Below are 27,384 nucleotides of genomic sequence, written 5' to 3'. Positions count from 1 at the left end.
AAAGAGAAAGGAGGAAGCTTACAGGGAGCTGAAAATAAAATTGCTGGAAGGTCAGTAAGAGCTTCCCCAGGTGGCTCCTTAACAACCACCTACTTTAAAAACTGGTCTTTAACCAAATGTAATGGGTGGAACTTATCTGATGTGGATTTGATCAACTGTAAAAAGACATTTCTAAGAACCAGGAAATTTGATTATGGACTGGATAATTGATAATATCAAAGAATTAGTGTTAATTTTGCTAGGTATGATATTGGCATTGCATTTATGTAATGTATTTTTTTTAGAGATGAAAACTGATGTATGAGAGATGTAAGAGCTTAGTCTGAGGTTTACTTTATAAATAAGGGAGAGACAAAGCAAATGTGGTAGTAGTTGACAACTGCTGAATCTGAATAATGAATATACGGGACTCACTGTGTTATTCTATTTTTGTATATGTTTAAAACTTTGTAAAAAAAAGTTTTAATAACAAAAGAAGTATTTTATATATTCATCTTTTCTCATCACACCTTCTCCATATAAATCATCAATATGCCAAAATTCAGAATAGAAACTGCTGTAGAAAACAAAGTAGCAAGAAGAAAGTTGGAAACAGTGAAGAAAGTTCAGGAGAGAAAAAGATAAAATAAGATTAATAGTCAATGTAACACTTTAAGTTGAAAAAAAATAAGGTCAGACCCCCAGAAAAGCAAAACAGTCCTTTCTGAAGTATATACTCAAAACCCAGAATTCAACTGAAAGTAGCTTACCATTTTTATTTGGGGATAACCCTATTTAAGTTTCTCACAGTGAGTCTGTGCTGGAAACAACCCGCTAATAAAGCCCCACCATGTCTTGACACACTGAGAAGGAAATACTGATCTGAGTGAAATGCCCAGTTTCCTAAACCATAAAATAGGAGTATTGTACTGACCATAATGATTTGCCACAAGAAGTAAAGGAAATATGACTTTGGCAGCAAACTGTAATTGTAAATTATAAAGCCAATTCAAACAAAATGTGTAATACAAACTATCTCCAAATTTAGTAAAAATTATCACCATCAAGAAAGGTAAGAAGCTATGTACATTAGAGGGCCAAAGTAAAATAAAGTAGAGGTCCCCCAATGCACCAGTTCCCATAAAAGCCTTCTCCACCGTTCCTAATCTTCTTCACAATACCATATACCTCCAGGGAGACGTGAGTACTGCTGTGTGAGAATATTAATATACAGACTTCTAAGTGAGCCACCTGACAATTATTTTCTACCCAATGCAACTAATGCACACTTCAGAGCTCAAAGCACTTACCTTCAAATTCATAACACCACAATATTTTATTTTTAGATTGCTGCAAAGACTTACCTTAATTTGACCCCAGCACATTTATTTTTTTAAGCTTTACAGAAAATACTAAGATGGAGGCATCTTACTACGAAACGGGGATAACTAGCAAAACTGCTTAGACAAAAAGTTTAAAAAGTAGTTACACAGCATGAGAGGCGGAGCATGACACTGACTGATGAGCAGGAAGTGTGCTCTCTGGACCTGACTCGATGGCATGAGGGACCTTGACGGCATTCCATTTATCCTCACTTCAATTTCCTACTCATCTAACCCCATCAGCGATTATGAAAGGTGAGGATGGCTGCTTTAAAACACCACAAAATGTATTAATTAGCATATTTTGTCCTTTAAGGCTCATTTTCATGTCTCCATTATTCCGACTTTAAATTCTGTTTATGAATAAAAATCCAATCTATTATATTTTCCCGTTAATGTTTATCATTTTTTCTTTTTTAAAGCCAAGATCAGGAAACACGAAAGCATTAACCACACCTAAAAGTGCACATGACCCCAAAGTTCTGAATGCGGAGAGATTCACACAAAAGCCACAGAGACTCAGGAAGGGGAGAGAGGACTATAGCCTATCTCTATCCTAATCACCCCCAAACACACCACTTCGGTCCTGGCCTCTCTCCTGAGTGTTTCATAAATTTCCAGCTGCTTCTTGGACCTCATAGCACATTCACTGTCAACTGCTCCTTCTCTCTCAAAACTACTCAACTTCTCTCCTGTTGGTAAATGACATCATTATCTAAGATACTCCAAAATTAATATCCTCAATTTCTCCACCTTTTTCACTTCCTAGTCTCACTTTTTATGAAATCGACCAGTGCCTGTCATGTCAGGACTATTCTCTCCTTCAATTTCTATTCTCTCTCACCTGCCCCCTAATTATAGCCTTCTTAATACTCTCCCTGTTCCCCATCTCTAATCCTCCCATCACATCACCTCCCAAATTATTCTTCCAGAAATACAGGTAGGCTCAGGCCGCTCCCCTCCACAAAAACCTTCAGAAGATTCAGTCAACCTAAAAATAAGCAAGACCACCCTATATAAGATAGCAACCCCCCACCCCAAAACCCCTTAACCTGCTTTATTTTTAGCAACAGTACTTATGACCTTCTAGATATTCTGCCTCCTGCCAGTAGAATGAGCACAGGGACATTATTTGCTGTCCGGTATATGCATTCTCCGCTGTAACCCTAGTGCCTGTCAACAGGTAAGTGCTCAATAAATATTTCATAAATGAATTAATTTAGCAAAGCACTGAAGACCCTCCATTATCACTAACTAAACTTCCTTTCCAGGTTCCTCTCCCACAAGAGCTTCATCTCTGAAATCCCTCACCCAAATCTATCCTCATCCCTCCTCATTCTTCAAGGCCCAGTCTAGAAGCCACCTCCTCTTTGAAGCCTTCCATAAATGCATCTGAACTAATGACTCTTTCCTCTAGGCTCAAAAACCACATCACTTCTATCTTTCACATTCAGTTCCTTCTGCTCTGCTTTATGTTACCACCAGTCTAGGGCATCCGGAGGGCAGAAATGGTTTTAGTTAACTTTGTAGCCCCAAGATCTAGTCCAATATATAGACACTGGCAAAGAGCAGGCAAAACTGAGCATGTGGCCTCTTAAATCTTTTTTTTTTTTTTGACGAAATGAAAATAGCTTCTATGATAATGAAGACTGAGTTCCTAGCCTAGTGTCTGACACTTGGTGGGAACTCAGTAAATGTTTATTAGGTCAAGTTGAATATTGAGATTTTTTTTCCTGCTAAAGGTAAGTAATCATGGAAGAGTCAACATTTTAGGCAAAACCTCACCATTCTACCACACTGTGAATTAGACTGTTAGATCCTCTCCTTTGAGGTTTTGGTACTACAGGAGGGAAGAAGAGAAAATGAGTGCAGTGGGCAGGGCTGGAGGGCAGGGCAAAGGTGGCTTTGAGGAGGAAACACTCACTGTCCAGTTGCAACACTTGTATCCATATCCAAAAGCACCCAGAGCATTACAGACAGGAAATGCCAGGCAGTGACAGGCAGCTGCAAACCCTTGGTAAATCTGATTTTCAGTTCCCTGAAGGGTTTTGCATGCCTGCATACTTCAGTCCTGAGGTCGTGGGTCATAACTGCTCAGAAGGTAAAAAATCAAAGACCAGAGTGGATTTGAAGTAAATGCTTTGGTGGGTCCAAAAGTCTCCCTCAGAGCTCAAGCCAGTCCCTAAAAAGTGGATGTTCTGTGTGAACACTCCAAAAGGCTCCTAGAGCTCCGAGGGAGTTAAATCAGATGAGGGCTCATGTAGGTGACGGGGAAAGAGCGAAGCTGGGAGGCAGTCCCCTCCCGGGGCCTTTGGACCAGCTGGCCACCCAGGTGGGCCAGAAAGAAAGCAACATTATTTCTAGGTTTATCTCGATTTTGACATAGCTCTTATAATGAATAAAAAGTTAAAAATTACTAAAAAGATCACGAGTCCATGGACGACCTACAGTTCCTTGAAGGCCAGCAGCAATCTTTCCACTGCCCTCAAGCTGCATTTGTTCTAAGTTTGAATGGAAAGTTGAAATTTGTTATGTCCATCAAATATGCTTTAATCACTAATGTGGCATTCTCTTGTGAGCCTGATAAAGAATATTCCTATTTTACTTTAAAAAAAAAATAATTGCCTACATTCCAGCTCCAGATATATGAATTTCAGAAACTGAAAATGAGCAGAAAAGCCCTGAGGAGAGGCTGCTGCTCTGGGCTGCTGTGAAGATCCACGTGAAGGAGCTCAGGAAAGCACCGGGCCTTTCTTCTACTGAGTTCCCAGGGCAACCCGAACAGATGAAGTTTCCAATTATTTTGTAAGCCAGCTGTTCTGGCTTCTATGGGCACTAACAGCAAGTGTTCTAAAGGAATACCAGGTCCAGTTGGGTAGTTCTGAGAGCTAAGGGCCATGTTGCTTTCATCTCTGAATCCCTCAGTGCCTTCATGCAATATACACATGAAGCTGTGTTTAATGTCACCTTTTCTCAGCCTGGCAAAATATTCAAAAATAGGTTGATCTTAGGCTGAATATGAAACAGTTTACTAAAAGGAATTACATGGATTTTTTCTTGTTAAGAATCGCCTAGGAGAGCACCTCAATACTTAAGGCAACTGCTAACAGCTATAAAAGAGGAAATCGACAGTAACACAGTAATAGTGGGGGACTTTAACACCTCACTTACACCAATGGACAGATCATCCAAAATGAAAATAAATAAGGAAACAGAAGCTTTAAATGACACAATAGACCAGATAGATTTAATTGATATTTATAGGACATTCCATCCAAAAACAGCAGATTACACTTTCTTCTCAAGTGCACACAGAACATTCTCCAGGATAGATCACATCTTGGTTCACAAATCAAGCCTCAGTAAATTTAAGAAAATTGAAATCATATCAAACATCTTTTCTGACCACAATGCTATGAGATTAGAAATGAATTACAGGGAAAAAAAACATAAAAAACACAAACACATGGAGGCTAAACAATACGTTATTAAATAACCAAGAGATCACTGAAGAAATCAAAGAGGAAATCAAAAAATACCTAGAGACAAATGACAATGAAAACACGATGATCCAAAACCTATGGGATGTAGCAAAAGCAGTTCTAAGAGGGAAGTTTATAGCTATACAAGCCTACATCAAGAAACAAGAAAAATCTCAAGTAAACAATCTAACCTTACACCTAAAGGAACTAGAGAAAGAAGAACAAACAAAACCCAAAGTTAGCAGAAGGAAAGAAATCATCAAGATCAGAGCAGAAATAAATGAAATAGAAACAAAGAAAACAATAGCAAAGATCAATAAAACTAAAAGCTGGTTCTTTGAGAAGATAAATATAATTGATAAACCATTAGCCAGACTCATCAAGAAAAAGAGGGAGAGGACTCAAATCAATAAAATTAGAAATGAAAAAGGAGAAGTTACAACAGACACCACAGAAAAACAAAGCATCCTAAGAGACTACTACAAGCAACTCTATGCCAATAAAATGGACAACCTGGAAGAAATGGACAAATTCTTAGAAAGGTATAACCTTCCAAGACTGAACCAGGAAGAAACAGAAAATATGAACAGACCAATCACAAGTAATGAAATTGAAACTGTGATTAAAAATCTTCCAACAGACAAAAGTCCAGGACCAGATGGCTTCCAGAAAACTACTAGAGCTAATCAATGAATTTGGTAAAGTTGCAGGATACAAAATTAATGCACAGAAATCTCTTGCATTCCTATACACTAATGATGAAAAATCTGAAAGAGAAATTATGGAAACACTCCCATTTACCATTGCAACAAAAAGAATAAAATACCTAGGAATAAACCTACCTAGGGTGACAAAAGACCTGTATGCAGAAAACTATAAGACACTGATGAAAGAAATTAAAGATGATACCAACAGATGAAGAGATATACCATGTTCTTGGGTTGGAAGAATCAATACTGTGAAAATGACTATACTACCCAAAGCAATCTACAGATTCAATGCAATCCCTATCAAATTACCAATGGCATTTTTTACGGAACTAGAACAAATCATCTTAAAATTTGTATGGAGACACAAAAGACCCCGAATAGCCAAAGCAGTCTTGAGGGAAAAAAACGGAGCTGGAGAAATCAGACTCCCTGACTTCAGACCATACTACAAAGCTACAGTAATCAAGACAATATGGTACTGGCACAAAAACAGAAACACAGATCAATGGAACAAGATAGAAAGCCCAGAGATAAACCCACGCACCTATGGTCAACTAATCTATGACAAAGGAAGCAAAGATATACAATGGAGAAAAGACAGTCTCTTCAATAAGTGGTGCTGCGAAAACTGGACAGCTACATGTAAAAGAATGAAATTAGAAAACTCCCTAACACCATACACAAAAAATGGATTCGAAATCTAAATGTAAGACCAGACACTATAAAACTCTTAGAGGAAAACATAGGAAGAACACTCTTTGACATAAACCACAGCAAGATCTTTTTTGATCCACTTCCTAGAGTAATGGAAATAAAAACAAAAATAAACAAATGGGACCTAATGAGACTTCAAAGCTCTTGCACAGCAAAGGAAACCATAAACAAGACGAAAAGGCAACCCTCAGAATGGGAGAAAATATTTGCAAACGAATCAACGGACAAAGGATTAATCTCCAAAATGTATAAACAGCTCATGCAACTCAATATTAAAGAAACAAACAACCCAATCCAAAAATGGGCAGAAGACCTAAATAGACGTTTCTCCAAAGAAGACATACAGATGGCCAAGAAGCACATGAAAAGATGCTCAACATCACTAATTATTAGAGAAATGCAAATCAAAACTACAATGAGGTATCACCTCACACCAGTTAGAATGGGCATCATCAGAAAATCTACAAACATCAAATACTGGAGAGGGTGTGGAGAAAAGGGAACCCTCTTGCACTGTTGGTGAGAATGTAAATTGATACAGCCACTATGGAGAACAGTATGGAGGTTCCTTAAAAAACTGAAAGTAGAATTACCATATGACCCAGCAATCCCACTACTGGGCATATACCCAGAGAAAACCATAATTCAAAAAGACACATGCACCCTAATGTTCATTGCAGCACTATTTACAGTAGCCAGGTCATAGAAGCAACCTAAATGCCCATTGACAGATGAATGGATAAAGAAGTTGTGGTACATATATACAATGGAATATTACTCAGCCATAAAAAGGAACGAAACTGAGTCATTTGTTGAGACATGGATGTATCTAGAGACTGTCATACAGAGTGAAGTAAGTCAGAAAGAGAAAAACAAGTATTGTATATTAACGCATGTATGTGGAACCTAGAAAAATGGTACAGATGAACCAGTTTGCAAGGCAGAGGTTGAGACACAGATGTAGAGAACAAACGTATGGACACCAAGGGGGGAAAACCGCAGTGGGGTGGGGATGGTGGTGTGCTGAATTGAGCGATTGGGATTGACAGGTATACACTGATGTATATAAAGTTGATGACTAATAAGAACCTGCAGTATAAAAAAACAAACAAACAAAAAACCAACTAATACTAAACTTTCTTTGGGTTATTTGTATGGAAATATGTTAATATAAATGTTTCAGACATTACATGAAATTTCTAAAAATCATGTATGTTCTGGTATAATGTTTTAAGTCATAATTCTAGTTATTACTTTAAAATGTATATCTCAGAAATAACTAAATTTCCTTGTCAACTGCATTATTATCAACTTTCATCAAATCTTTAACCGTGGTCATTTTTAAGTCTTTTGTCATTTACAGACAGTTCTGGGTGTACTCTGATGCTTTTGCAAAAATGTTCCTATAAAAGGGTTTCATCTTCAAGGAATTCATGGAAAAGACTCTGACAAGTACAGGTTTCTGGTAACTGACTATACTGCTGAACTGAATGAATAAGCATTTTTAGAACTCTAATGGAAAATTGATGAATTCATAAAAGTGCTAACAAAAGATCAAGATGAAAAAAAAATTAATTACATGGGACTGAGTAAACTGATGAGGATTATAATTTTTGTGACTTTCTGTTTGAATAAAAAAAATAAAAAATAAATAAATAAAAAAGAATCGCCTAGGAATTGGTGGACCTGACAAAGGTGAACATCAGAGTTTAAAGCTGCCACTCACAGACATAACTTGAAGATGAGTTATTTCTCTGCCAGGTGACAGGCTAATGGCACACACTGACAGTCCAGTGCTTTGTCAGCTGAAAATGACCTGTACAAGGAAGCCAATGAAGGGCCTAAACGGAATGAAAGCCCTCTCAGGATGTCTAATCCCAAACTGGTCCCAGTTTATGTCATCTTCAAGAGGTAAGGTCAGTTTCCAAGGCGTTCTACCCAGATCCCCTCAACCCTCTCCCTATCTAAACTCAGGTTTTCCAGATCTCTCAGGATGGTTTGGGCCCAGAATCTATATTCCTAGGTAAGCTGAACCTTCTTAAGCCAAGGTCAGGAGAATGAATGGGTTCAAAGGCAACCACGTGACCTAGGGAGTTACAGTAGTTGTAACTCCCAAAAGATAGACTGTTCCGCCATCAAGGAGTTCCTTGAGGTGATGACAACAGGGCTGTCCCAGACGTGTTTATCTGTGATCATTCTCATGCTATCATTCCAGCATTATACCCCAATTTTTCAATACAATAATTTACGTTCTGAAAGGAAGTTACTTTTTAAATTTAAAGGGGGGGGAGGAAATGCAAGCGTGGAAGCAGAGCATCAGTGAATGACTGCTACAGCATCTACAACTAATATTCTTAAGGACACCAAACCAAGATTACCAAAACTGCTTTACATGTAAGTGCTCAAGTATTTGACAGTTTGTTACTACGCAGCACCCAAGAGGCAAACAATATAAACATTTTTGTCCCATAAAATTTTAGCTAAAATCTTTCTCATTAGAAATTTAAAACATGATGGAGAGGCCCTCCTATTCAGAGCATTCTCCAAAGGATTCGTAATCTAAAGGTGACAGACAAATCCTTTATCAAAGTGACACCCTTTCTAAAGTAATGGAAAAACTAAAATGAATTTAAGCACTAAATAACAATAGTGACATAGTGTGACTGCGCTGTTTTACATGTTAATTCATTCATCCTCACAATAACCCTATGAGTACCATCTTCACCCTTGTTGTACAGTCGTGGAAACTGAGGCAGAGAAACTTGCAGAAACACGTTTCTGCGAGTTTCTGGCGTTAGAGTCTATGCCTGCGGTTCCCAGAGTTTGCCGCACACAGGAATCACCTGGGGGTCTTTAAAACCCCATCGCCAGTCTGATGTAATTAGTATAGTTTGCGACCCAGGCATCAAGATGGTTAAAGGTTCCCAGGTGATTCTAAGCAAAGTTCGGGAACCGCTTGGTCCGTGTGCGCTTCACCACTAGGCACTAATAGTACTGCCATAGTTCTGTTGTTTCTGTGGCCCTAGAGTTTCTTCACTGAGGCGTTAAACCCGAGGCAAAGGTAGAGAGAGAAAGCAAAAGGGGAAGAGGCGCCAAGCCTTGGCAAAGGTTCAGCGAGCGAACCGAGCGCGAGGGTGGACAGGACGCGCGGCCGGGCCCCGGCGGGTGAAGGCTGCGGCGCCCGCGACCTCCGGCCTGGGGAGGGGTCAGCGGCCCGGCTGCAGGCGGGGCCGCAGAAGCTCCGAGGCCCGAGCGGGCAGGGGTCTCGGCGGCGTGGGAGGGGGCTCAGGGTCACCGTTCCCCGGGGCAGAGGAACGGGAAGGCGCGCTCGCCCCTCACAAGACACCCCCCCGGGCCGGCCAGGGCTGCCGGGAGGGCGTTGCACGATCCCCGGCGCGCCCGCAGCCTTCCCGACCCCCTTCCGGGCCCGGGGCGCGGGTCAGAGTCTGCCCGGTGGGACCTAAGTTACTTTGTGCAGCCGGACAGACGCCGGAAAGTTCGTTACTTTCCTCCATCTGGCGGGGATGGGAGGGGCGGGGTGGGGGAGGGGGAGGGAGAGGGACCGGACCGAGGTGCGCGGAGGCCGCGTCCCGGTGGCCCCAGCTCCTCGGCCCGGCCCCCGGGTTCCCTTTCTGTCCCCCACCGTGTACCTACCCGGAGGTGAAATCCTGCTGCACGCTCAGCAGCCGCTCGCGCAGGGTCTCCAGCATCATCGCCGCCGCCTCCACGTCTCCTCCGCTCAGGCCGCCGCCGCCGCCCTCAGCCCCGCGAAGGCACCCCGCCGCACCTGTCACGGCGCGCCCCGAACCCTCGCGGCCGGCCCCGCCCCCGGCCCGCTCTCGCCTTCGCGCCGCGGCCCCTTCCGCGTTCCCGCCCCCCGCTCGCGCGCTCCCGCCCCGCCCCCGCCGCGCCCAGGCCCGCGCAGCCGCAGTGAGCCCCGCCGGGCTCGGGCTGCGGAAAAGGGGCGGTCCTTCTCTCCCAGCCGAGAAACTGAGCGGCTCGGGTTCCTTTTCCTAGCCCGAAGTCAGGCCCTCTCCTTTCCCTCTTTAAAATTGAAGTAGCCACGTGAAAGAATGCTTTACAACCAGCGCCTCTTTGAGTGCAGCGTTTGTTTTCACAGTTTGGAAGAGAGATGGATCAATTTCTTGCATAGCGTGCACCTCCCCTGTAGCAAACACTTTCGTGGACTCTGGTTCCAGGATCTGACCCCGCTGGCTTTGACCTTGGATGAGAAAATTAACCATTCTGAGCCTCGGTTTCTTCATTGATAAAACGGCAAAAATCAACTGCTCCGACATCTTTACTTTCCATTCTCTTTTCAACCTACCCCATCAGGCTTTCGTGCCCTTCATACCAAAGGAGGTGGCCTTTGTCGAGTCACCAGTGACCGCCATGTTGCCGATACCATTTGTTACTTACCTTCCTTGATTTTTTTCTCGACCTCTCGGTGGCTCTCAAGTAACTCCTTATCCCATTCTTCAGACACGTTCTTCTCTTTCTTTCAAGCACAGCATTCATGCACTCTCCCTTCCTGTCCACTCCTTCTCCTACTTCAGCAGCTGCTCCCAAGGCCACATTTGCAGGCTCCTTGCGCTTCTCCATGTATGGCCCCCTCCTAGGTTATTCTCTCCATTACGATGCTGTAAATTCTATCGAGGCACCGGTGACGCCCAAATTTCCATCTTCAGCCCTGTCCTCCCTCCCCCTCCTTCAATTCATACCAGTTGCTTACTCCACATGTATCCAACAGGCATCTCAAACCCAAAATACGAAAAATTGAAAATTTTATTGCAAACTCACTTTCGAACCTAATCCCAGTCTCTTCCATTTCAGTAAGTGGCACCACCATACACCAAGTTGCTCAAGTTAAGCCACCTGAAATTACCATTTCCTATTTTCCCCACCTGCTGAATATTAATGCATCAAGTCCAATCAACTCTATTTCTAAAGTATTGCTAGAACCTGCTCCTTTTTCTCCATCTTCACTATAATCACCCTGGTCCAAGGCACCATCATCTTTCACCAGGAATACTGACAGGTCTCCTTATTCTACTCTTTTGCCATGCACACGCCTGTAACTCATCCTTGATACAGCAGCCAAAGGGAATTATTTAAAAGAGCAATCATATTGTGTCGCTTTCCTGCTTTAAATCCTTCTGTGCCCTTAGAAAAAAAGTCAAACTCCTTACTCGGCTTATGAAGTCCTAAAATTTGAACCCTTCCTGACACTCTATCCAAAGTAAGTACTACTCACCTATCATTCCTTGACATTTAAGCCATACTAACCTTTGGTATGTTGTGTGTTCCCTGAAAATCCTAGATTCACTTCCTTGAGGCCTGTTCACAAGCTTTTCTCCAAATTGTCCCATGGCTGGCTCCTTTGTGGCATTCAGATCTCAGCTTAAATATCGTCCTCTTAGGTAGATCTTCCCTGATCATTCCAGTTACCGGCCCAATCACTTCCTATACACTCTGTTTCTCAACTTAGTACATAACACTATCTGATAATTTATTTAATAATTGTTTAAGAAAAAGTTGTTTATTTATTTGCTTACACATTTATTTTAAAACCAGCTCTGAGACTAGCATGAGGTGGGCAAGGCATTCACCTCAGGTGTAAAACTTAAGGGGAAGCCAAAAACCTTAGTAATCAAGATGAATAATATTTTAATGCAATATTCAAAAAATTTTAAATTAGTGAAAAATTTTGTGATGAACAAAATATCAAGATTTTTAATTTTAAGACAGACAGGATCTGTCTTTATTTTAAAGACGGGGCCAGTGGTAAAGAATCCGTCCTGCAATGCAGGGGACGCAGGTTCGATCCCTGGTCAGGCAACTAAGATCCCACATGCCGAGGGACAACTAAGCCCGCGTGCCACAACTACTGAGCTTGTGCGCCACAACTACTGAGCTTGTGCGCCTCAACTAGAGAGAGAAAACCCGCACGCCACAACTAGAGAGAAGCCCAAGTGCCGCAGCGGAAGATCTCTTGTGCCACAACTAAAGACCTGACCCAGCCAAAAATCAAAACAAAAAAGAAGACAGGATATGATAGGGCTGGGATTGAATGAGTCAAGTGAGATGGGCTGTGTGAGCATAGGCCTTTCCTGGCAGAGCAGAAGTGACTATTCTGATTAGTGATCTAGGGCAGGGGTCCCCAACCCCCGGGCCTTGGACTGGTACCGGTCTGAGGCCTGTTAGGAACTGGGCCGCACAGCAGGAGGTCAGCAGCGGGTAAGCTACCCCCAGTCCATGGAAAAATTGTCTTCCACAAAAAAAAGCTGGGGATCACTGATATAGGGAATAAGGAGCCTGGCCCCATCCTTTCTTCTTTTCCTTGGGTGCAAACATCCAGTAAAGAACAGCCGTTCTACTCCATAAGGACAGGCTGCCAGGTGAGCGTGCTGCAGTGACCCAGTGCTCTCTGTGACTGGGTGGGCAAGTTTTAACCTGAGGTTCAGTAATAGGAGTTCTGCTTGCCCATGAACATAAGTCATGTGCTTCATCACCCTTACCAGAAATGAAAGTGATGTTCTGGGTGCTTTATGCTGACTTTCTTATTTCTTAGTAGGTTGAGACAAGTTGGTTGAGAGGGGTTCTGTTTATTGGGTCTTTCTCCACCACCCGGAAACAGTACCTGGTACAGAGTAAGCGATCAAATGATCAGGTCTACAGAGACAGATCCCTCACTGTCTAGTAGATGTGGAAACCACATGTACTGAGAAGTAATACATCTTTTTCATTTTATTCAATTGAAATAAACTCCTCTGCTCATATGTTTTCAATTTACTAAGTTTCATACATTCCAGTAAAGTACCAAATCAGATCAAAGAGAGTATGCCTGTCACTAGAAAATAGATTTACTTGTGCCCAATCATTTTTATCTCGACCATTGCATTATTCGTCTATGGCACGTTTGTCCTTCGTTTTGAGGTGTTTTATGAACATTCTTAACCCCACGTCTGATAAACCCCAAAACAGTGACAGTTTTAAAAGTGCTAATAAGAAGAGATAATTATAAGGAAACAAAAGTAAATTATAAAAATGAAAGTAAAGAGAGAGAAAATGACTACTGTTGCACATGAGTTGTTTTGCAGGAATGATTAAGGACCAAGAGTTGAAACATGCGACACGTTGTGTCAATTTAAGTAACAGTCATCAGCCGGAAACTAGGAAGATTGACTGGCAAAATGAAAAAAAAAAAAGTTTTAAGTATAGGGAACCAACATCAATAGTGGAGGCTACTGACCTCATCTTAATTCAGCAATTGGTTGAGAGCTGATTTGAGAACATAATAGCTAAGCAGGGAGAAAGCTGTGATGATAGAACATTTGGGGCAAAAGCACCAAAGCTGCTAAGAAGCTCCCCATGGTGGTGCCTCCCTGGAGCAGCCGCAGCAGCAGCACCTGGGAGCTTGTTGCACATGCAGAATCTCAGGCCCCACCCAGGCCTACTGAATCAGAATCTGAATTTTAACAAGATCCCCAGGTGACTCGTATTCATTTAGCATGTGAGAAGCACTGCTCTAGGACACTTGCTAAGGAAAGGGGTTTCCTTGTCTCAGTGGATTTTTACAGTAAATAAAGTGATGAATGAGGATTTGGTGGAATGGGAACCAAAGAAAAGATGCTATAAAAGAAGAAGCCATAGGACCCCGAAGATTTCACACCACTTTTTTGGCAGAGATCTTTTAGAGTAATTGGAAAGGCCCTACTGCCATTTGAGTTACAGGAATCTAACAGATTTGTAAAGGCATCTACATGTTGTTATTATTTATAATTTTAAAAAACCAAGATTTTTGATATCTTTAATTTTTAAGAATTTAAAGATGCCAGAAGAAAGAAACCAATTAAAAGCTGTAAATGTTTCTTGTGAAACAATGAGTCGTTCTAAGAATAAAGTAAGCTAAATAAAGCTGGAAGGTAACATCAGCTTGGCATTTTGAAAAGGAAAACAGACAGGAACCTGAGAGGTGGAGGAGGGGAATTCCAACACGCAGAGCAAAGATTAGAGCCCAGTTGAAGAAGAACACAGAAGAAGAGGGTATTGGGGGAGTGGGGGTCCGGTGGGGTGGGAATCAAAGTCTGAAGACAGAAGCTAACAGACCAAGAAGGCAAGCAGTGTGTGGAGTGACACTCCCAGCAAAGTTGGGAAAGAATATTTTCAACATGAACCACATTGAAAGAACAGCGAGAGGCAGCTCAGCTGCATCTATTTGTTTTGAAATTTTATCACACTATAATAAAATGTAATCAGGCACCTAACCTCGTATTTTTGCTCAGATGAAGGAAAGGTACTACACAGTGCATTAGAGGAGGAAACCTCTTTTATTTTTCGTTAATCTATGTATGGATCTATATGATCTATGAAATATTCATAAATAACCAAGTGACTCCATTCATTAAAATGTAGGGACCCTACATGAATAGAGGAGACCACAAATAAATGGTTTTCCCTGGAGAAAGTATATCTCAGAAATTACACCTTCTGAACCATTATAGAACAGAAATCTGTTCAAGTGGGAGAATTTAACTCAAATGGAAACTTTTTAATAAGAATTACAAAAAGATGATTGAGACAATTATTACCTATAGTTAAGTATCAGCTTAATATAGGTGGGGGGAGTCCCAATAATTGAAAAGGATTGAGGAGAAGGGCTAATATAAGGTCCCAGTGCCCTAAGAGTGCCTCTCTGTCCACAGGAGTTGCCCATGTCAGTGGAAACTGATACTGAGAAACTGATTCTAGGAGGAAACCAGAGAGAGTCCTTTAAATGCAGTTAAGTGGATGGTTCTCAACCCTGGCTGCACTTTAGAATCACTTGGAGAGCATTTTAAAAATACCAATACCTGGGCCCAATCTCTGGAGATTAAATCTCAGGTTTAACTGGTCTGAGGCCACACCTCCTCAATCACACTGTTTCAAAAGTTTCCCAGTTGATTCTAATGTACAGCTGGGGCTGGGAACAACCGAGCTGAGCTTTGCGACCTGAGCTGCCTGCAGGGAAAGGAAGCAGATGCTCTGGCTAGAACAGCGACTGTGACCTCAGAGTTCACCAGACCTCTCCCTGACTTCAGGATTCCAGGCTGAAGCTGGTCCCCACTCTCCCAGCTCCTTCAAACAGGCACCAGCCCCATCACTTAGTTTGTAACATTTGGTACGTGGGCCTGAGCCCCTGCAGCCTCTGCCCAAACGGCGCTGGCTGACCCTGGAGGCAGGGGTGTGAAGGGGAGGAGCGAGGGAGCGAACCTGGGCACCGCACTGGGGAGGCCAGGCTCTGTCTGGCGTGCTCAGGCCACCCCAAGGCCTGCGGTCTTCCTGTAAGGACGCTACACGGGGAAGGGAGGGAACCCCAGGAGCTGGCTGTGTCTTGACACTTGGCCTGGTGGGACTGGAAGCTTCTTGTTGCCTTTCAGGAAACAACAAACGTTCAAGTGTCCCGAGCAGCTCTCAGTAGCTGTCATTTCAGGGGAAAAACATGTCCCTCGTCCCCTCTCCGGGTGACTCTTCCAGTCCCATTTATTTCTCTGTCTCTGACTCCCTCTGCTTTCATTTTGCACTCTTTCTAAGCTCTGCTCTACCGTATGACGCCTGCCGCCTGGTGACTTCAGCTTAACGCCCTCTCTCCATGCCTTTTGGCCACTGCCATTGCTGCCAACTCTGCCCCTCCCTGAGTGACCAGAAGAAGGCTCTAAATGCTTTCTCCGGTCCTTCTTTTAACAGAAAATGCCTCACATAAGCAAAGCTCTTGCACGAGACCACGTCATGCTATACACGTCTGCTTGTAGGCCAAGTACCAGTCCCCAGCCCAATCTATTGTGACCCAGGTTGCAGGGTCAAGCAACACAAAACATGCGCAAGAACTGCTTTTGGCCTTTTTTTCCCCGAGAAGGGGATTATGAGGGGCTGTTTCTTAGACCTATGCAAGGGGGAAATAAGCCTCTAATAGCTAAATTAGAGAAAAAGTACCCAGTGTACCTGGTAATGTTTTTGCTTATGTTGCTTCAATTCGAGGTTTATATATAATAAGTGGTAAGTTTCCAAACATTGCCTTTATGATGTGCTGAGAATCTCGACAGGGGAGGGGGAGAAAGAAAGTAGTTCTCATGTACAAAAACACTGGGTTCCTCTGCTTTAACTAGTGTATTGTCTCTGTTTATACACAGAAATGCAAGTGAACAGATGTATTTGTTGTCTTAATAAACCATTGTATATACCAATGAAAAGCTCGTGGCATATGATGAATGGTTTGTTTCCTCCATTACTGGAATTCTGTTCCTGAAGTGAGTCTAACTTCTGTGCTTAACGCCATCCTAATTAGCCACCGCTCATTACCTGGTGGTACCCAGCCAGGGAACACGGCATCGAGAGAGAATGAGCTCATTGATGGAAGACTTTTTGTGAAACCTCAACTTTTTAAAATAGTGGAAATGTCACAGGAGGAAAAGTACCCCAAACAGGAGCCCCATTCTTCCTCTCCTGGAGGCTACAGTGAAGAGGAAACACCGGGCTCTTAGGCTGAGAGTAAGATCGGTCTGGGGGATCCAGGGGTGCCATCCATCTACCGATTCCCCACTGCTTCCTAACGTGCCCCCCTCAGTCCTGCAAGGCTGAGTCCTCGTGGTTTTCTGCAACATTGTCTACTCAACGAGAGCGACTGCTGAGGCCCTGCCTATGCCTGGCGCTCTACCAGATGCCAGGCACATACTAATGTACTGACTTTATCTTACTGTAATGACAATGATGGCTATTACCTACTGAGAGCTCACTTAGGCAGGATTCTAAGCACTTTACACGTATTATTTTGCCCATTTTGCAGATGAGGAAATGAAGGACAATAAGGCACCTACAAACCCATGAAGAGTTTCTAGTCTAGGTGAGGCGATTAGCGTTTTACCTGTGGTGATGACAGCCCAGACGAAGGGTGACTCACCTTGACTTTGCTTTGGAAGAAAGAGTCATGAAAGGGGGCCTGGTGTTGAGCGCCCCTGAGAAATTTAAATCCAGGTACATCAGCACGAACTCCTGGAAGGTGCATGTGATTGGTTGGTGAAGCTTGGCATCTGGCCCAGCCTTCCCGGGCAGCTCCTGGCAAATGGCGCCTGGTTACGTGGCGGTTACAGCCCCCCGTTGGGGGGCTGAGCCCGGCTGGCCCGGTTGCGCGGGTTATCTGTGACACTTCCTCCCTCACAGACTGGCAAGACCCTAGAGGGAGGGACTAGAGAAGACAGAGAGCCCCCTGGTGTCCGGAGCAGAGCAGGGGAGGGGCGGACCCTGCCCACGCCAGGCACCCTTGCCCTCCGCCCTCTGGAAGGGAGCGGGAGAGGGTTACACAGCCCCTGCCTGGGATCCCACTGTAGAGACTCAGGGTCAGAGAGAAGGAGACTCCCCTAAACGGGAACAAAAGGCTTCCCAGGGTAAATGTGAATCAGAGACCTGGGAGGGTGGGTGTTGAGCCCCAACTCGGGGTGAAGGAGGAGAGGAGGAAGGCCCAGGCTGGCGAATCTGTCCTCCCTATTGGCCAAACCGACATACCCTGCTTCTGCCTTTAGTCACAGACAGTGGGTCACCCCAGGTCATTACCAGCTTCACTTCCTCAAACTCACAGGATTAAGGCACTGCCCGTCTGACTGCAGGAGGACAGCCAGCATTTTGAGTCCCCTCCATGGCACGGGAATCTGAGCAGGGCACCCAAAGCCCACCAGTGTTCACCGGTATAAACAGCCTTTCCAAAGCCCCATCTAACTTTCACGCTCTCTGAAAAAGGATTTTCAGGAGGAGCTGGTCACGCTTCGCAAGGGTCCGTATCGTTTTACCAGATGGTGTCGTCTTGGAGCAGGTCTTCTAGAAGAATCATTTGCATGGCCTTTTATGTAGACCAATGCAAACAGGCATCCCTTGTTCCAGAGGAAGGGTGTAATATGTTTTGGTAGATAGATCTTAAAGGTTGTGGTGAAGAGGTTCACAAATTTGCATAAAATCTATGGTGCCTCTGAGAGGGCAGATATAGTAGAGCCCCTAACTCCTTCCCTTTCAAAGTCATCCAGCATTATAAAACATCTCAGGTGGGGCGGGGTATCTCACTGAGGTCAGATGACAGAAAGACTTCAGACTAGAGACAGCCCAGGGGAAATCATCTTGGTGGAAAGGGAATGGGGGAGGTTGGGGAAGAGAGGTATGTGCTGGTCACCTGGGCCCACGGCACAGCCTGAACTCTATCCAAAAAGGGCTACTTTGGGCACAGTGGAGGGTGTGTGTGTGTGTGTGTGTGTGTGTGTGTGTGTGTATCTGTGTGTAAACAGAGACCTGAGTCACAAAGATGATCTCGCTGGGAGCCCAGATGCTTTTAGCAGGGAACAGCCAATACCTAGTAAGTAGCGGTTATCCTCTAGCCTCATGGGGGTGAAGCTGAATTTTGACTCCAGCCAAGATAAAGCAAATCTGGCTCCTTGAACTCAGACGATCTCTGAGTTTTGAGATTTATTATGAGGGGAGGGTCCCTATGGAGAGAAGAAAAACCATTCAAGTGATATACGAGTTGGAGGCTGACTTGAATAATAATTTTACCCCAAGCTGGTGAAGCAGAATATCCTGGCATCTTGGAGGGGCAGCAAGTCAGAAATGTTTACTGTCCCCACCCCTTGTTTGTGCTCCTGTGGGGTACAGTCTGGGAAACGTGGGTCACACTGACTATTTTCTCTTTTTGAAGTGCCTTGTCTACCCTTGGGGGACCATAAACCATCCTGTCTTCATCTTTTAATACAGAGCATTGTCACTAAGTGTTTGCAATACCTTATTGCATCTTCACAATTGCAGCCCTAAATCAAATCAGATCTGGGAGCTTGTCCTACAGGCCAAATGGGATTCAGCCAAGGATCAGATCCAGCCTTCAAACTGGACCTCTTTTTTTCTCTTCACTGTCATTTCTTTATGTTCTACTTGCATTTTACCCAAACCTGACTGATGTGTTTTGAGTGGGAAGAGAGTTTCCACTAATCCCCTATTTCACCATCACTAAATTTAACCTCCGATGTAAAGTCTCAAGTTCTTTGCCCTAAAAATAGCTCGGGGCTGAAGTGAGAGCAGAGGTGAGGATCAGTGTCAGCTGTGGTGTCATCAGAAACCCACTGATGTTAAAGGCCAATAAACTCCCCTTGTCCCACACTGGCTTGGCCTTTGCATCCACCCTGTGGGGGGCAGGATCCAGACACATCACCGCTCTTCCCAATCAGAATTTACACACATTAATGAACACTAGAGAGCACAGTTTCAGTGGGGCACTACTCACCCTCTCAAATGTTTTGGAAAACTGGCCAATTTTCCCTTGGAATTTTGACCTTATACAAATTTTTTTGGAAAAGAAAACAAATATTAATGATAGGCTTCCTGTCGATAAACTCAATGCAATGTGCCTTATCAACTTTTAGTAAAAATGCTAAACTACAATGGTTTATGCTAAATATATCCTGTTGAAATGAAACCTTAAGTTCCAGCAATCAAAAGAACATAGGGGCTTCCCTGGTGGTGCAGTGGTTGAGAGTCTGCCTGCCAATGCAGGGGACACGGGTTCGAGCTCTGGTCTGGGAGGATCCCACATGCCGCGGAGCAACTGGACCCGTGAGCCACAACTACTGAGCCTGCGCGTCTGGAGCCTGTGCTCCGCAACAAGAGAGGCCGCGATGGTGAGAGGCCCGCGCACCCCCACTCGCCGCAACTAGAGAAAGCCCTCGCACAGAAACGAAGACCCAACACAGCCATAAATAAAATAAATTAAAAAAAAAAAAAATTCACCTATGCTGACTCCTGTCCCTTCCCTTCTAAAAAAAAAAAAAAAAAAGAAAGAACATGTCAGTCTTTTGTTCATTTTTCACAAAACTGAAATTTCCAGCATTCTTAAACTACACACACACACACACACACACACACACACATCATTTAAAGAAACTAAGAAACGAGGGGGTTGCAGTAGAATTCCTTGCACTGGCATTCAGTAGGCCTTACAATGTAGATTTAATGGGGTCAAGGGGGAGTCTGGATTTTGTTTTTAAACTTACTACCCATTGATATTTTAGTTCTATGTCCTCTATTTTGCCCAGCAGTAAAATTAAGTAATTCATTTCTAGATGGTACATTAAAGGCACAGTTCTTGGTCATGACTTTAGTCTAAGTGTCCATTTGACACATAGATGACTCTGGAGAACTCTACTATTAGTTGCCAATTTGTCAACAGTCAACAACAAACAACCTAAATCATCTACTGTTCTCCTGATCTAAGTCACTGTCATGCCAGATGGTGACCCCACGGCACCTTGTTCTCTCAGCCTGGAGGCTGGCGTTCGGGAAGCTACAATGCTTCTTCACAGCAGTGGTGTTTTGGAGTTCTGAGCTAGGATGACGTGTAGAGATGAACTGATACTGCTGCTGCACCTTGGGTGCGCACATGCCAGCTGCCCAGAGCAGCTCTTCATGTTTATTTTAAAAATCGACAGTGTTTGCCAATACAAAAACTGGAGGTACAGAAAGATGAATGTCATAAATTGGAACTTTTTTTGTAAACGTTTTTCTTTTTTTCGTTTTTAAATATTTATTTATTTATTTTATTTTTGGCTGTGTTGGGTCTTCTGTGCGAGTTGGGTTTCTGTGCGAGGGCTTTCTCTAGTTGCGGCGAGTGGGGGCCACTCTTCATCACGGTGCACGGGCCTCTCACTGTCGCGGCCTCTCTTGTTGCAGAGCACAAGCTCCAGATGCGCAGGCTCAGTAGCTGTGGCTCATGGGCTTAGTTGCTCTGCGGTATGTGGGATCTTCCCAGACTAGGGCTCAAACCCGTGTCCCCCGCATTGGCAGGCAGATTCTCAACCACTGCGCCACCAGGGAAGCCCCATAAATTGGAACTTCTAAAATTCTCACTCTGCAAAACTGAAGTCATTTTTGGCTGAATTTCCAAGAGCCATGTCAATGTTCTGACTGTTCTTAGTGAACCTCATGATTAGTCATGTGGATGATTTAAGGTCAAAATACATCAGGCTGTATTCTCACCTTTTATTGTTTTTAAAAATTGATAGAGCAATAAGATAAATTAACTGAAGGGGACATACAGTTTCATTTTTTTTACATTACAAAGTTGTCACAGGTGTGGCTTTCTTGAAACTTTCATCACACACACACACACACACACACACACACACACACACACACACACACACATCCAGTCCAGCTTAAAGCCCCATCCTTGGCTCCTTCCCTCCCGAGGTGCAGGCCTGGCCTAGGCTCATTGGACCCTCCACAGAGAGGAAGATGGACGGACGGATGAGGACTGGTCTGTGCTTTCACTTTTGTTCTTCCTACCCCTTCAGCTTTTAGGTTCTCCTTGGTCAGGCAGGGAGCCGGTGGAGGAAGTACAGGAAAGGGAAAGGATGTTCTGTTTAACAGGGCATGGATATAATCCTCCCCAGAGGCCCTGAGGTCCCCCTCCCACCCCCTGCCCTCGGCAGTGCCCTGACCTGGGCAATCCGACTCCTCTTTCCCACTTAGCCTCTGGTTACCCGGCAGAAAGCCCTCTGATGGGAACACCTCAGAGGGGCTCCCCATATCTCTCATGGCCCCGCAGGAGACTGTAAGGTACCCTTGAGTTTGTTAAGCCCTTGTTTATCTGTACTCCACAGAGGCAGGGTATTTGAGCCAGTTAGTTAATCAGCCAGACTAAATAAAGACTCCAGGCAGACATGATAAAAGCCACTGTGCATTATTAAGGGCTTAACCAAATTACATTCGCTAGAGATGAATGTTTGCTTGATGACGGAACTCCCCAGGCCAGATCGCTCAGAATAAATCCCACCAACAAAATCACAGAGTATAAACAATGCGTTATAGACAATGCTGCAGCTGAAAAAGCCATGCTCTTAAGGTTTATGTCAGTGTTTAGAAACCCAAAATGGATCTTCCCCCTAACCACAAAGTTACAAATGGTGATTTGGTCAATAGGCCTTTTCTACGGAAGCTGGTTTAACCACTAAGGTGGCCGAACGACAGTTGGAGCCTGAGTTCTGGGTCTGGAGTGGGGAACCACGGCCTCTGTGTTGAGGAGGGGAAAGAGTGCTCTTCCCCTTTCCTGGGTCCAAGGCCAGTCCTAACGGCCCTCCTCCGCCTCAGAACTCCCCTTCTCCTGGCATCTGAACTTTCACTTGCCCTAAGCCCTTGCACTTGACCTGGGTCAGCCTGACTCATCTAAATGCCCCCGAATCACCAACCTCCTCCTCCACCTCCTTACTCAAACCCTCACTGAGATGAACAAGAAAGCAAACAGAATTAATTCGTTCAAACTAACATTTGATTTTCTAGTGCTCCTTCCTTTCTGTGAGTGTTTAGGTCTTTGGAAAAGGATGCTCTGTGTTTGGGATTTCACCTGGCTGCAGGAGTCTGGAGGATCAAACAGGGTACAAGATAATAATAGATTTATTATTCTCAAATGTTGTCTCAGACTGTAATTATCCCTCTTTCTCCACTGCCTTTTTGCCTCTTGGGGCAAAACAAGCCACTTCTGGCAGCACAGCCGCACGCTACTGCCCACCTCCACACCCTGCCCTCCATCCACCTGCCTGATTATTCTAAGGTAAGACCCCTCATTTTACTACTGGTATTATTATTCTTGTGTGTCAATACTGACTTTTATAGTAGATACGTGTTGTCTTGGGGCAAAACCACTCATATGGAAGAACCACCTCTCTCCCATTGGATATATCCAAATGGGATATATTTAAATGGTGGTCATCCTTTTTCTGGCCCATGGCTGGGCAAACTACCCCTGCTAGGATAATTGCTGTCATTCTCCTTGAACTTAGTGATGAAAAGACTAAAAATGGTTGGACTGGTTCGTCCTTTCTAGGGAAGATGTCCAGATAAGACCATTTAGTAATTCCTGCTACTGAGGCCTTCTGGAGGTGCCTGGGGCTGTCTGTTCTGAATCTGCCCTATATCCTGCTGAAAGAATCCCTTTTGCTCAAGTTGGCCAGAGTTGGTTTCAGTTGCTCGACACAAACAACCCTGACTGACACAGCTCTCCTCGGCCTCTCATGCTCTATCTGCACAATGAACTTGGGACAAGATCTCAAAAGAATGACATACTTCTTATTCCACTGAGGTACCTCACTCCTACCCCAAATCTTATCCTAATACCCCACCCCATGGCCAAACCTAGTAAGTCTTTGGACCCCTTCGGTGTTTCTGTTGTTTGATTTCTGAAGGTTTGTTGGAAGGCCAGGGAAGCCTGGTCTGCCTCCTCCCTGTGAACGGTGAGGAGGGTCTTCCCTTGCCTCTCACCCACCTCGGAAACCAGTCCCCCCACATTCTATTCACTCCTAGCCAGCCATGCTTCCCAGAAATACTTAGCAGATTTTATTGCATTTGTCTGCAAAGGTTTGGTTATATTTGTTCACCCAAAAGAATATGTTATTGGTTGAATTCCTACCAGTATAATAAAATGAATTTTAAAAGTTTAGGGCAAGTTGGGTGCTGCTTTGCATTCATTTGCCAATGAAGCCAAAGACAAAAGGATTTGGAGATGCCACAAATCCAAATAAGTGCAAGTTTCATTCATCCATAAACATGCTTGCCAGTAACCTGCCATTTATTCACTGTATTCACATTACAAATTCCACTACCTATACTTTTTGAAACTACTGTCAACTGTCTAGAATTCCTGGGTGAGCTTAAGGTGTGTCCTTACCGGAGTGTCTTGTAGTTACAGGCTGGAAATGCTGGGATGCAAAACCAGCTCGAGCTCTAAGAGATAGTGTAGGGTGGAGTCAAGAGTCAAATTCAGGCAGTCTGATTTTAGGGCTACACTGTCTCTCCAAGAATGAAGGGATTGGGTGTTTTCATACTGAACTTTGTCGGCTTAATGTAGGGGGCTGCCAATGTGACCCAAATTCTCTATTCTTTAGCAAAAGTAACTATAAAGTGTAACAAAATATTTCTAAATTTCCAAAATGAGGAAAAAATGTTTTTGGGTGGTTGAGTGGGCTATGTGATAGACAGTCTCCAAAGACAGCCCCCCAATCAACTGTGCCTCCCTGTTTTCATGCCCTTGTGTAGTTTCCTCCCCTTGAATCTGAGCTGGCTTTAAGACTTGCTTCTTTTAACTTGCAAACTTGGTGCCTGTGTAAATTCTGAGGCTACTTCATAAGGAGCCTTGTAGCTTCCACCTGGGTCTCTTGAAATGCTCACTCTGAGGAAGCCAGACACAATGTAAGTAGTCTGACCCCGTTGCGATGGCCATGCTGGGAGGAAGCCCAAGTCAGTCACATAGAGGGACCATACGGAGAGACAGACAGACACCTGGCCTTTGGAAGAGCCTTTGGCTCTTCCACTCTTCCCAGCCCAGATATCGGAGTGTCTACTTGAGTTTTCGGACAAGTCCAGGCCTAGGTGCCACTGACTGTAATCACGTGAGAGACCCCAAGTGCTAACTGGCCAGGTGAGCTCAGTCAGCCACAGAGCCATGAGGGAGAATAGGAACTGTAGTTTTAAGCTACTTAGTTTTGGCATAGTATGATGTTATGCAGCAGTAGATATCTGGAACAGATGCTGAATGGAAGAGACAAATATTGAGATTATACTTTGTACCAGACCCTGTGCTACTTTCTTCACATAAATCATGGGGTGAAAATTATCAACATGGAATGTTGGCCGATTTCTTCCACATCACTCTCCCATATCGACAAGGAAAAAGCCTGTAATTTCCAGCTTCATTTAAACCACCTTATCAGCCAAACTTATCTCCCAAAACAAACCACTGGTCTTTCTTCTTCAGAATGGTTTCTCTATACTTGTGATGCAGGATGGCCAGAGAAACACAGAGTTGGAGAGACTGGAGTTAAAAAGAAAGGGCTTTTCAAAAGAAATTAAGTCATCTTTGTAATAAAGTCTGGGAAAGAGATGAATTGGATAGGTAGGAGGTGAAGTGGGAGTGATAGAAAAAGCAAGGAGGGGTAGAGAATGTTCTTTGGTGGTAAATGAGGAACTCCAGACACTGAGGACACAAGTGAATTAGGTAGAAGAATCAAGCAGCTATGAGAAATACTGCAATCGGTTATAATTGGATTCTCTTCAATGCTGAGAAACTTGAATAAAATCGGAATTGCTTTTCCATGATATTTAGCCTGTAAATCCTGTTTCCTCTGGAACTGAACCACATGGGTTATGGCTTCAATTACGGCTACATGTATCATCTATTTAATTCTTTTAAGACTCTCACGAGGCGTGTATTATTGTCCTTGTTTTATAGATTCAGAAACTAAGCCTCAGAGAGGTTATGTGACTTGTTTAAGGTGATATGGTAGTAAGCAGTAAGGCTGATTTTTAAATTCAGCCCCGCTGACTCCAAAGGCCATGAATTTCCACCTCACCATTCTGGAGTCAGCTCCCTAACACTGTTACTTCTCTTCATAGCACTGTCCTTTCTTCTGCTCCTGAACCACTTTACCGCACGTCATGGCAGTGTCACTGGGGATCCTGAGAGGGGTATGAAAGTGGGGAAGACGAGGCAGTAAATATTTGTACATGTAAGCTTAGCTATTTTAAAAATCAGAGGCAGTCTATGCTTCACTATATTTTGTTAACGTACCACAACCTGAGTTTCTTAACAGTTTCTAAAAGCAAGTTTTAAAAAATGGCACACATGAGTGTCAGATAATGTAATTTCTTAAAACTTGGTTATGTGTCCTTTATCATTTCAATTCTGTTGTGATCTATCGAGCTTTAAAGCAACTAACTTGACAGAACCTACACAGAAGATAACATTCTAAGGCTATCTTGGAACGATACCTTTTAATAATAAAGGATGCTTCTGTGTATTATAAAGCCAGATACAAAACACTTGACAAGAAAAGGAGATTGGGTTCTGATTCTTTCTCTCTCTTTTTGATGCCAGCAGTTGCTTGCTAACCTTTCCTGATCAGCTTTTTATCTATATTCCTTTTAAAAAGGGAACAAAACCATTTAGCATTCTCCTGGCACATTTGTGTCATAATGCAGGTATGCTTTGGGGAAAGAAATGAGAGAAGTTAGTCTGTTAGATGATTCAAAACATTCACCCTGAAATTCCATGACCAAAAAAAAAAAAAAAAAGACGATGCTGCTTCTTAGTGATATTATGAATTTCCTGTTTAAAATGTAAAATTATGAAATCTGGAATGTACTCTTTAAACAGGAGCACATATATAAAAGCATATCCTGATCATACATAAACATATTGCCTGGTGTGTCGTGACATTCACCTTTTGGCAGTTTTCACCTCCAGCAGAGCGGAGGCTTGGGGAAAGCAGGGAATTTCAAAGCAGCCAATCTGACAACGTAACAGTCTTGATTTTCTAATTAAAGATCTGGCAGGAATGCTAAAATAAGAATTGGCAGTTATCTGTGAATTTTAACTATTCGTATTTTCTCATGCCTGTTTCTAAAATTTCCTGACAGATGTCAGTATTAAAAAAAAAAGTAAGAGAGGTGGGACAGAGGGGGTAGGATAAGCATGGGCTTGGCTTGACCTGGGTTTAAACCCTGGATCTATCATTTGCTAGGTGAGTGAGGTTGGGAAATTTCCTTAATGTCTCTGAGATTCTGTTTCCCTGCCTGTAAAATGGAGGTAATAACACCAACCGCAGGTGCTGTTGTGAGGGTTCAAATGACACAATGGGTGACAGTCTGTGTCTGGCCCCGTGACATACATAGCAGGAGGACAAGAAGCCATGAGTTCCCTTCCTCATAACTTTAGAGGTGGAAAAGAACATAGGGTAGCAATTCCATCCTGCAGTCTTAAGGAACGTATCTATGCTTATTATTTTCTTAGATTTACTAGCAAATGATCACCTTCAAGTGCACAAAAGTGCACTGGGCTTGGAGCCACAGGCCAGCATTTAATTTCAGGGTCCAGCTGGGACTCCTTGACTTTTCTAGACATTAGTCATCACAGGAAAGAAAATACAAATGGCAACATTCAGCTCCAAACCACTTGTAGGGTTGCTGTAAATATTAATAAGCAATCAATTACCTTTACATGCTTTGGAAAATTGTTCTGCACAATAAAAAAAAAATTATCATTATGTACACAGAGAAAAAGGT

The 27,384-nt window shown here is 43.5% G+C and overlaps 1 protein-coding gene across 2 annotated transcripts in view; it reads right to left on the bottom strand.

The window, feature by feature from the left end:
• Nucleotides 1-10,134, bottom strand: part of DTNBP1 (dystrobrevin binding protein 1) — a 119,203-nt gene extending 109,069 nt beyond the window's left edge. Inside the window, exon 1 of one of the 2 annotated variants that reach the window (XM_082345438.1) lies at nucleotides 9,922-10,134. In XM_082345438.1, coding sequence (XP_082201564.1) covers nucleotides 9,922-9,980 — 59 coding nt within the window. In that variant the 5' untranslated portion in view covers nucleotides 9,981-10,134. The remainder of the gene's footprint in view (nucleotides 1-9,921) is intronic. The other variant, XM_082345437.1, reaches the window with a different exon arrangement.
• Between the last annotated feature and the right edge of the window lie 17,250 nt (nucleotides 10,135-27,384).

This window comes from Balaenoptera borealis, assembly GCF_965194805.1.
Source record: "Balaenoptera borealis genome assembly, chromosome: 12".
Classification (NCBI taxonomy): Eukaryota; Metazoa; Chordata; class Mammalia; order Artiodactyla; family Balaenopteridae; genus Balaenoptera; species Balaenoptera borealis.
The sequence above is the reverse complement of the archived record's forward strand: the minus strand, read 5'-3'. Positions and strand labels throughout refer to the sequence as shown.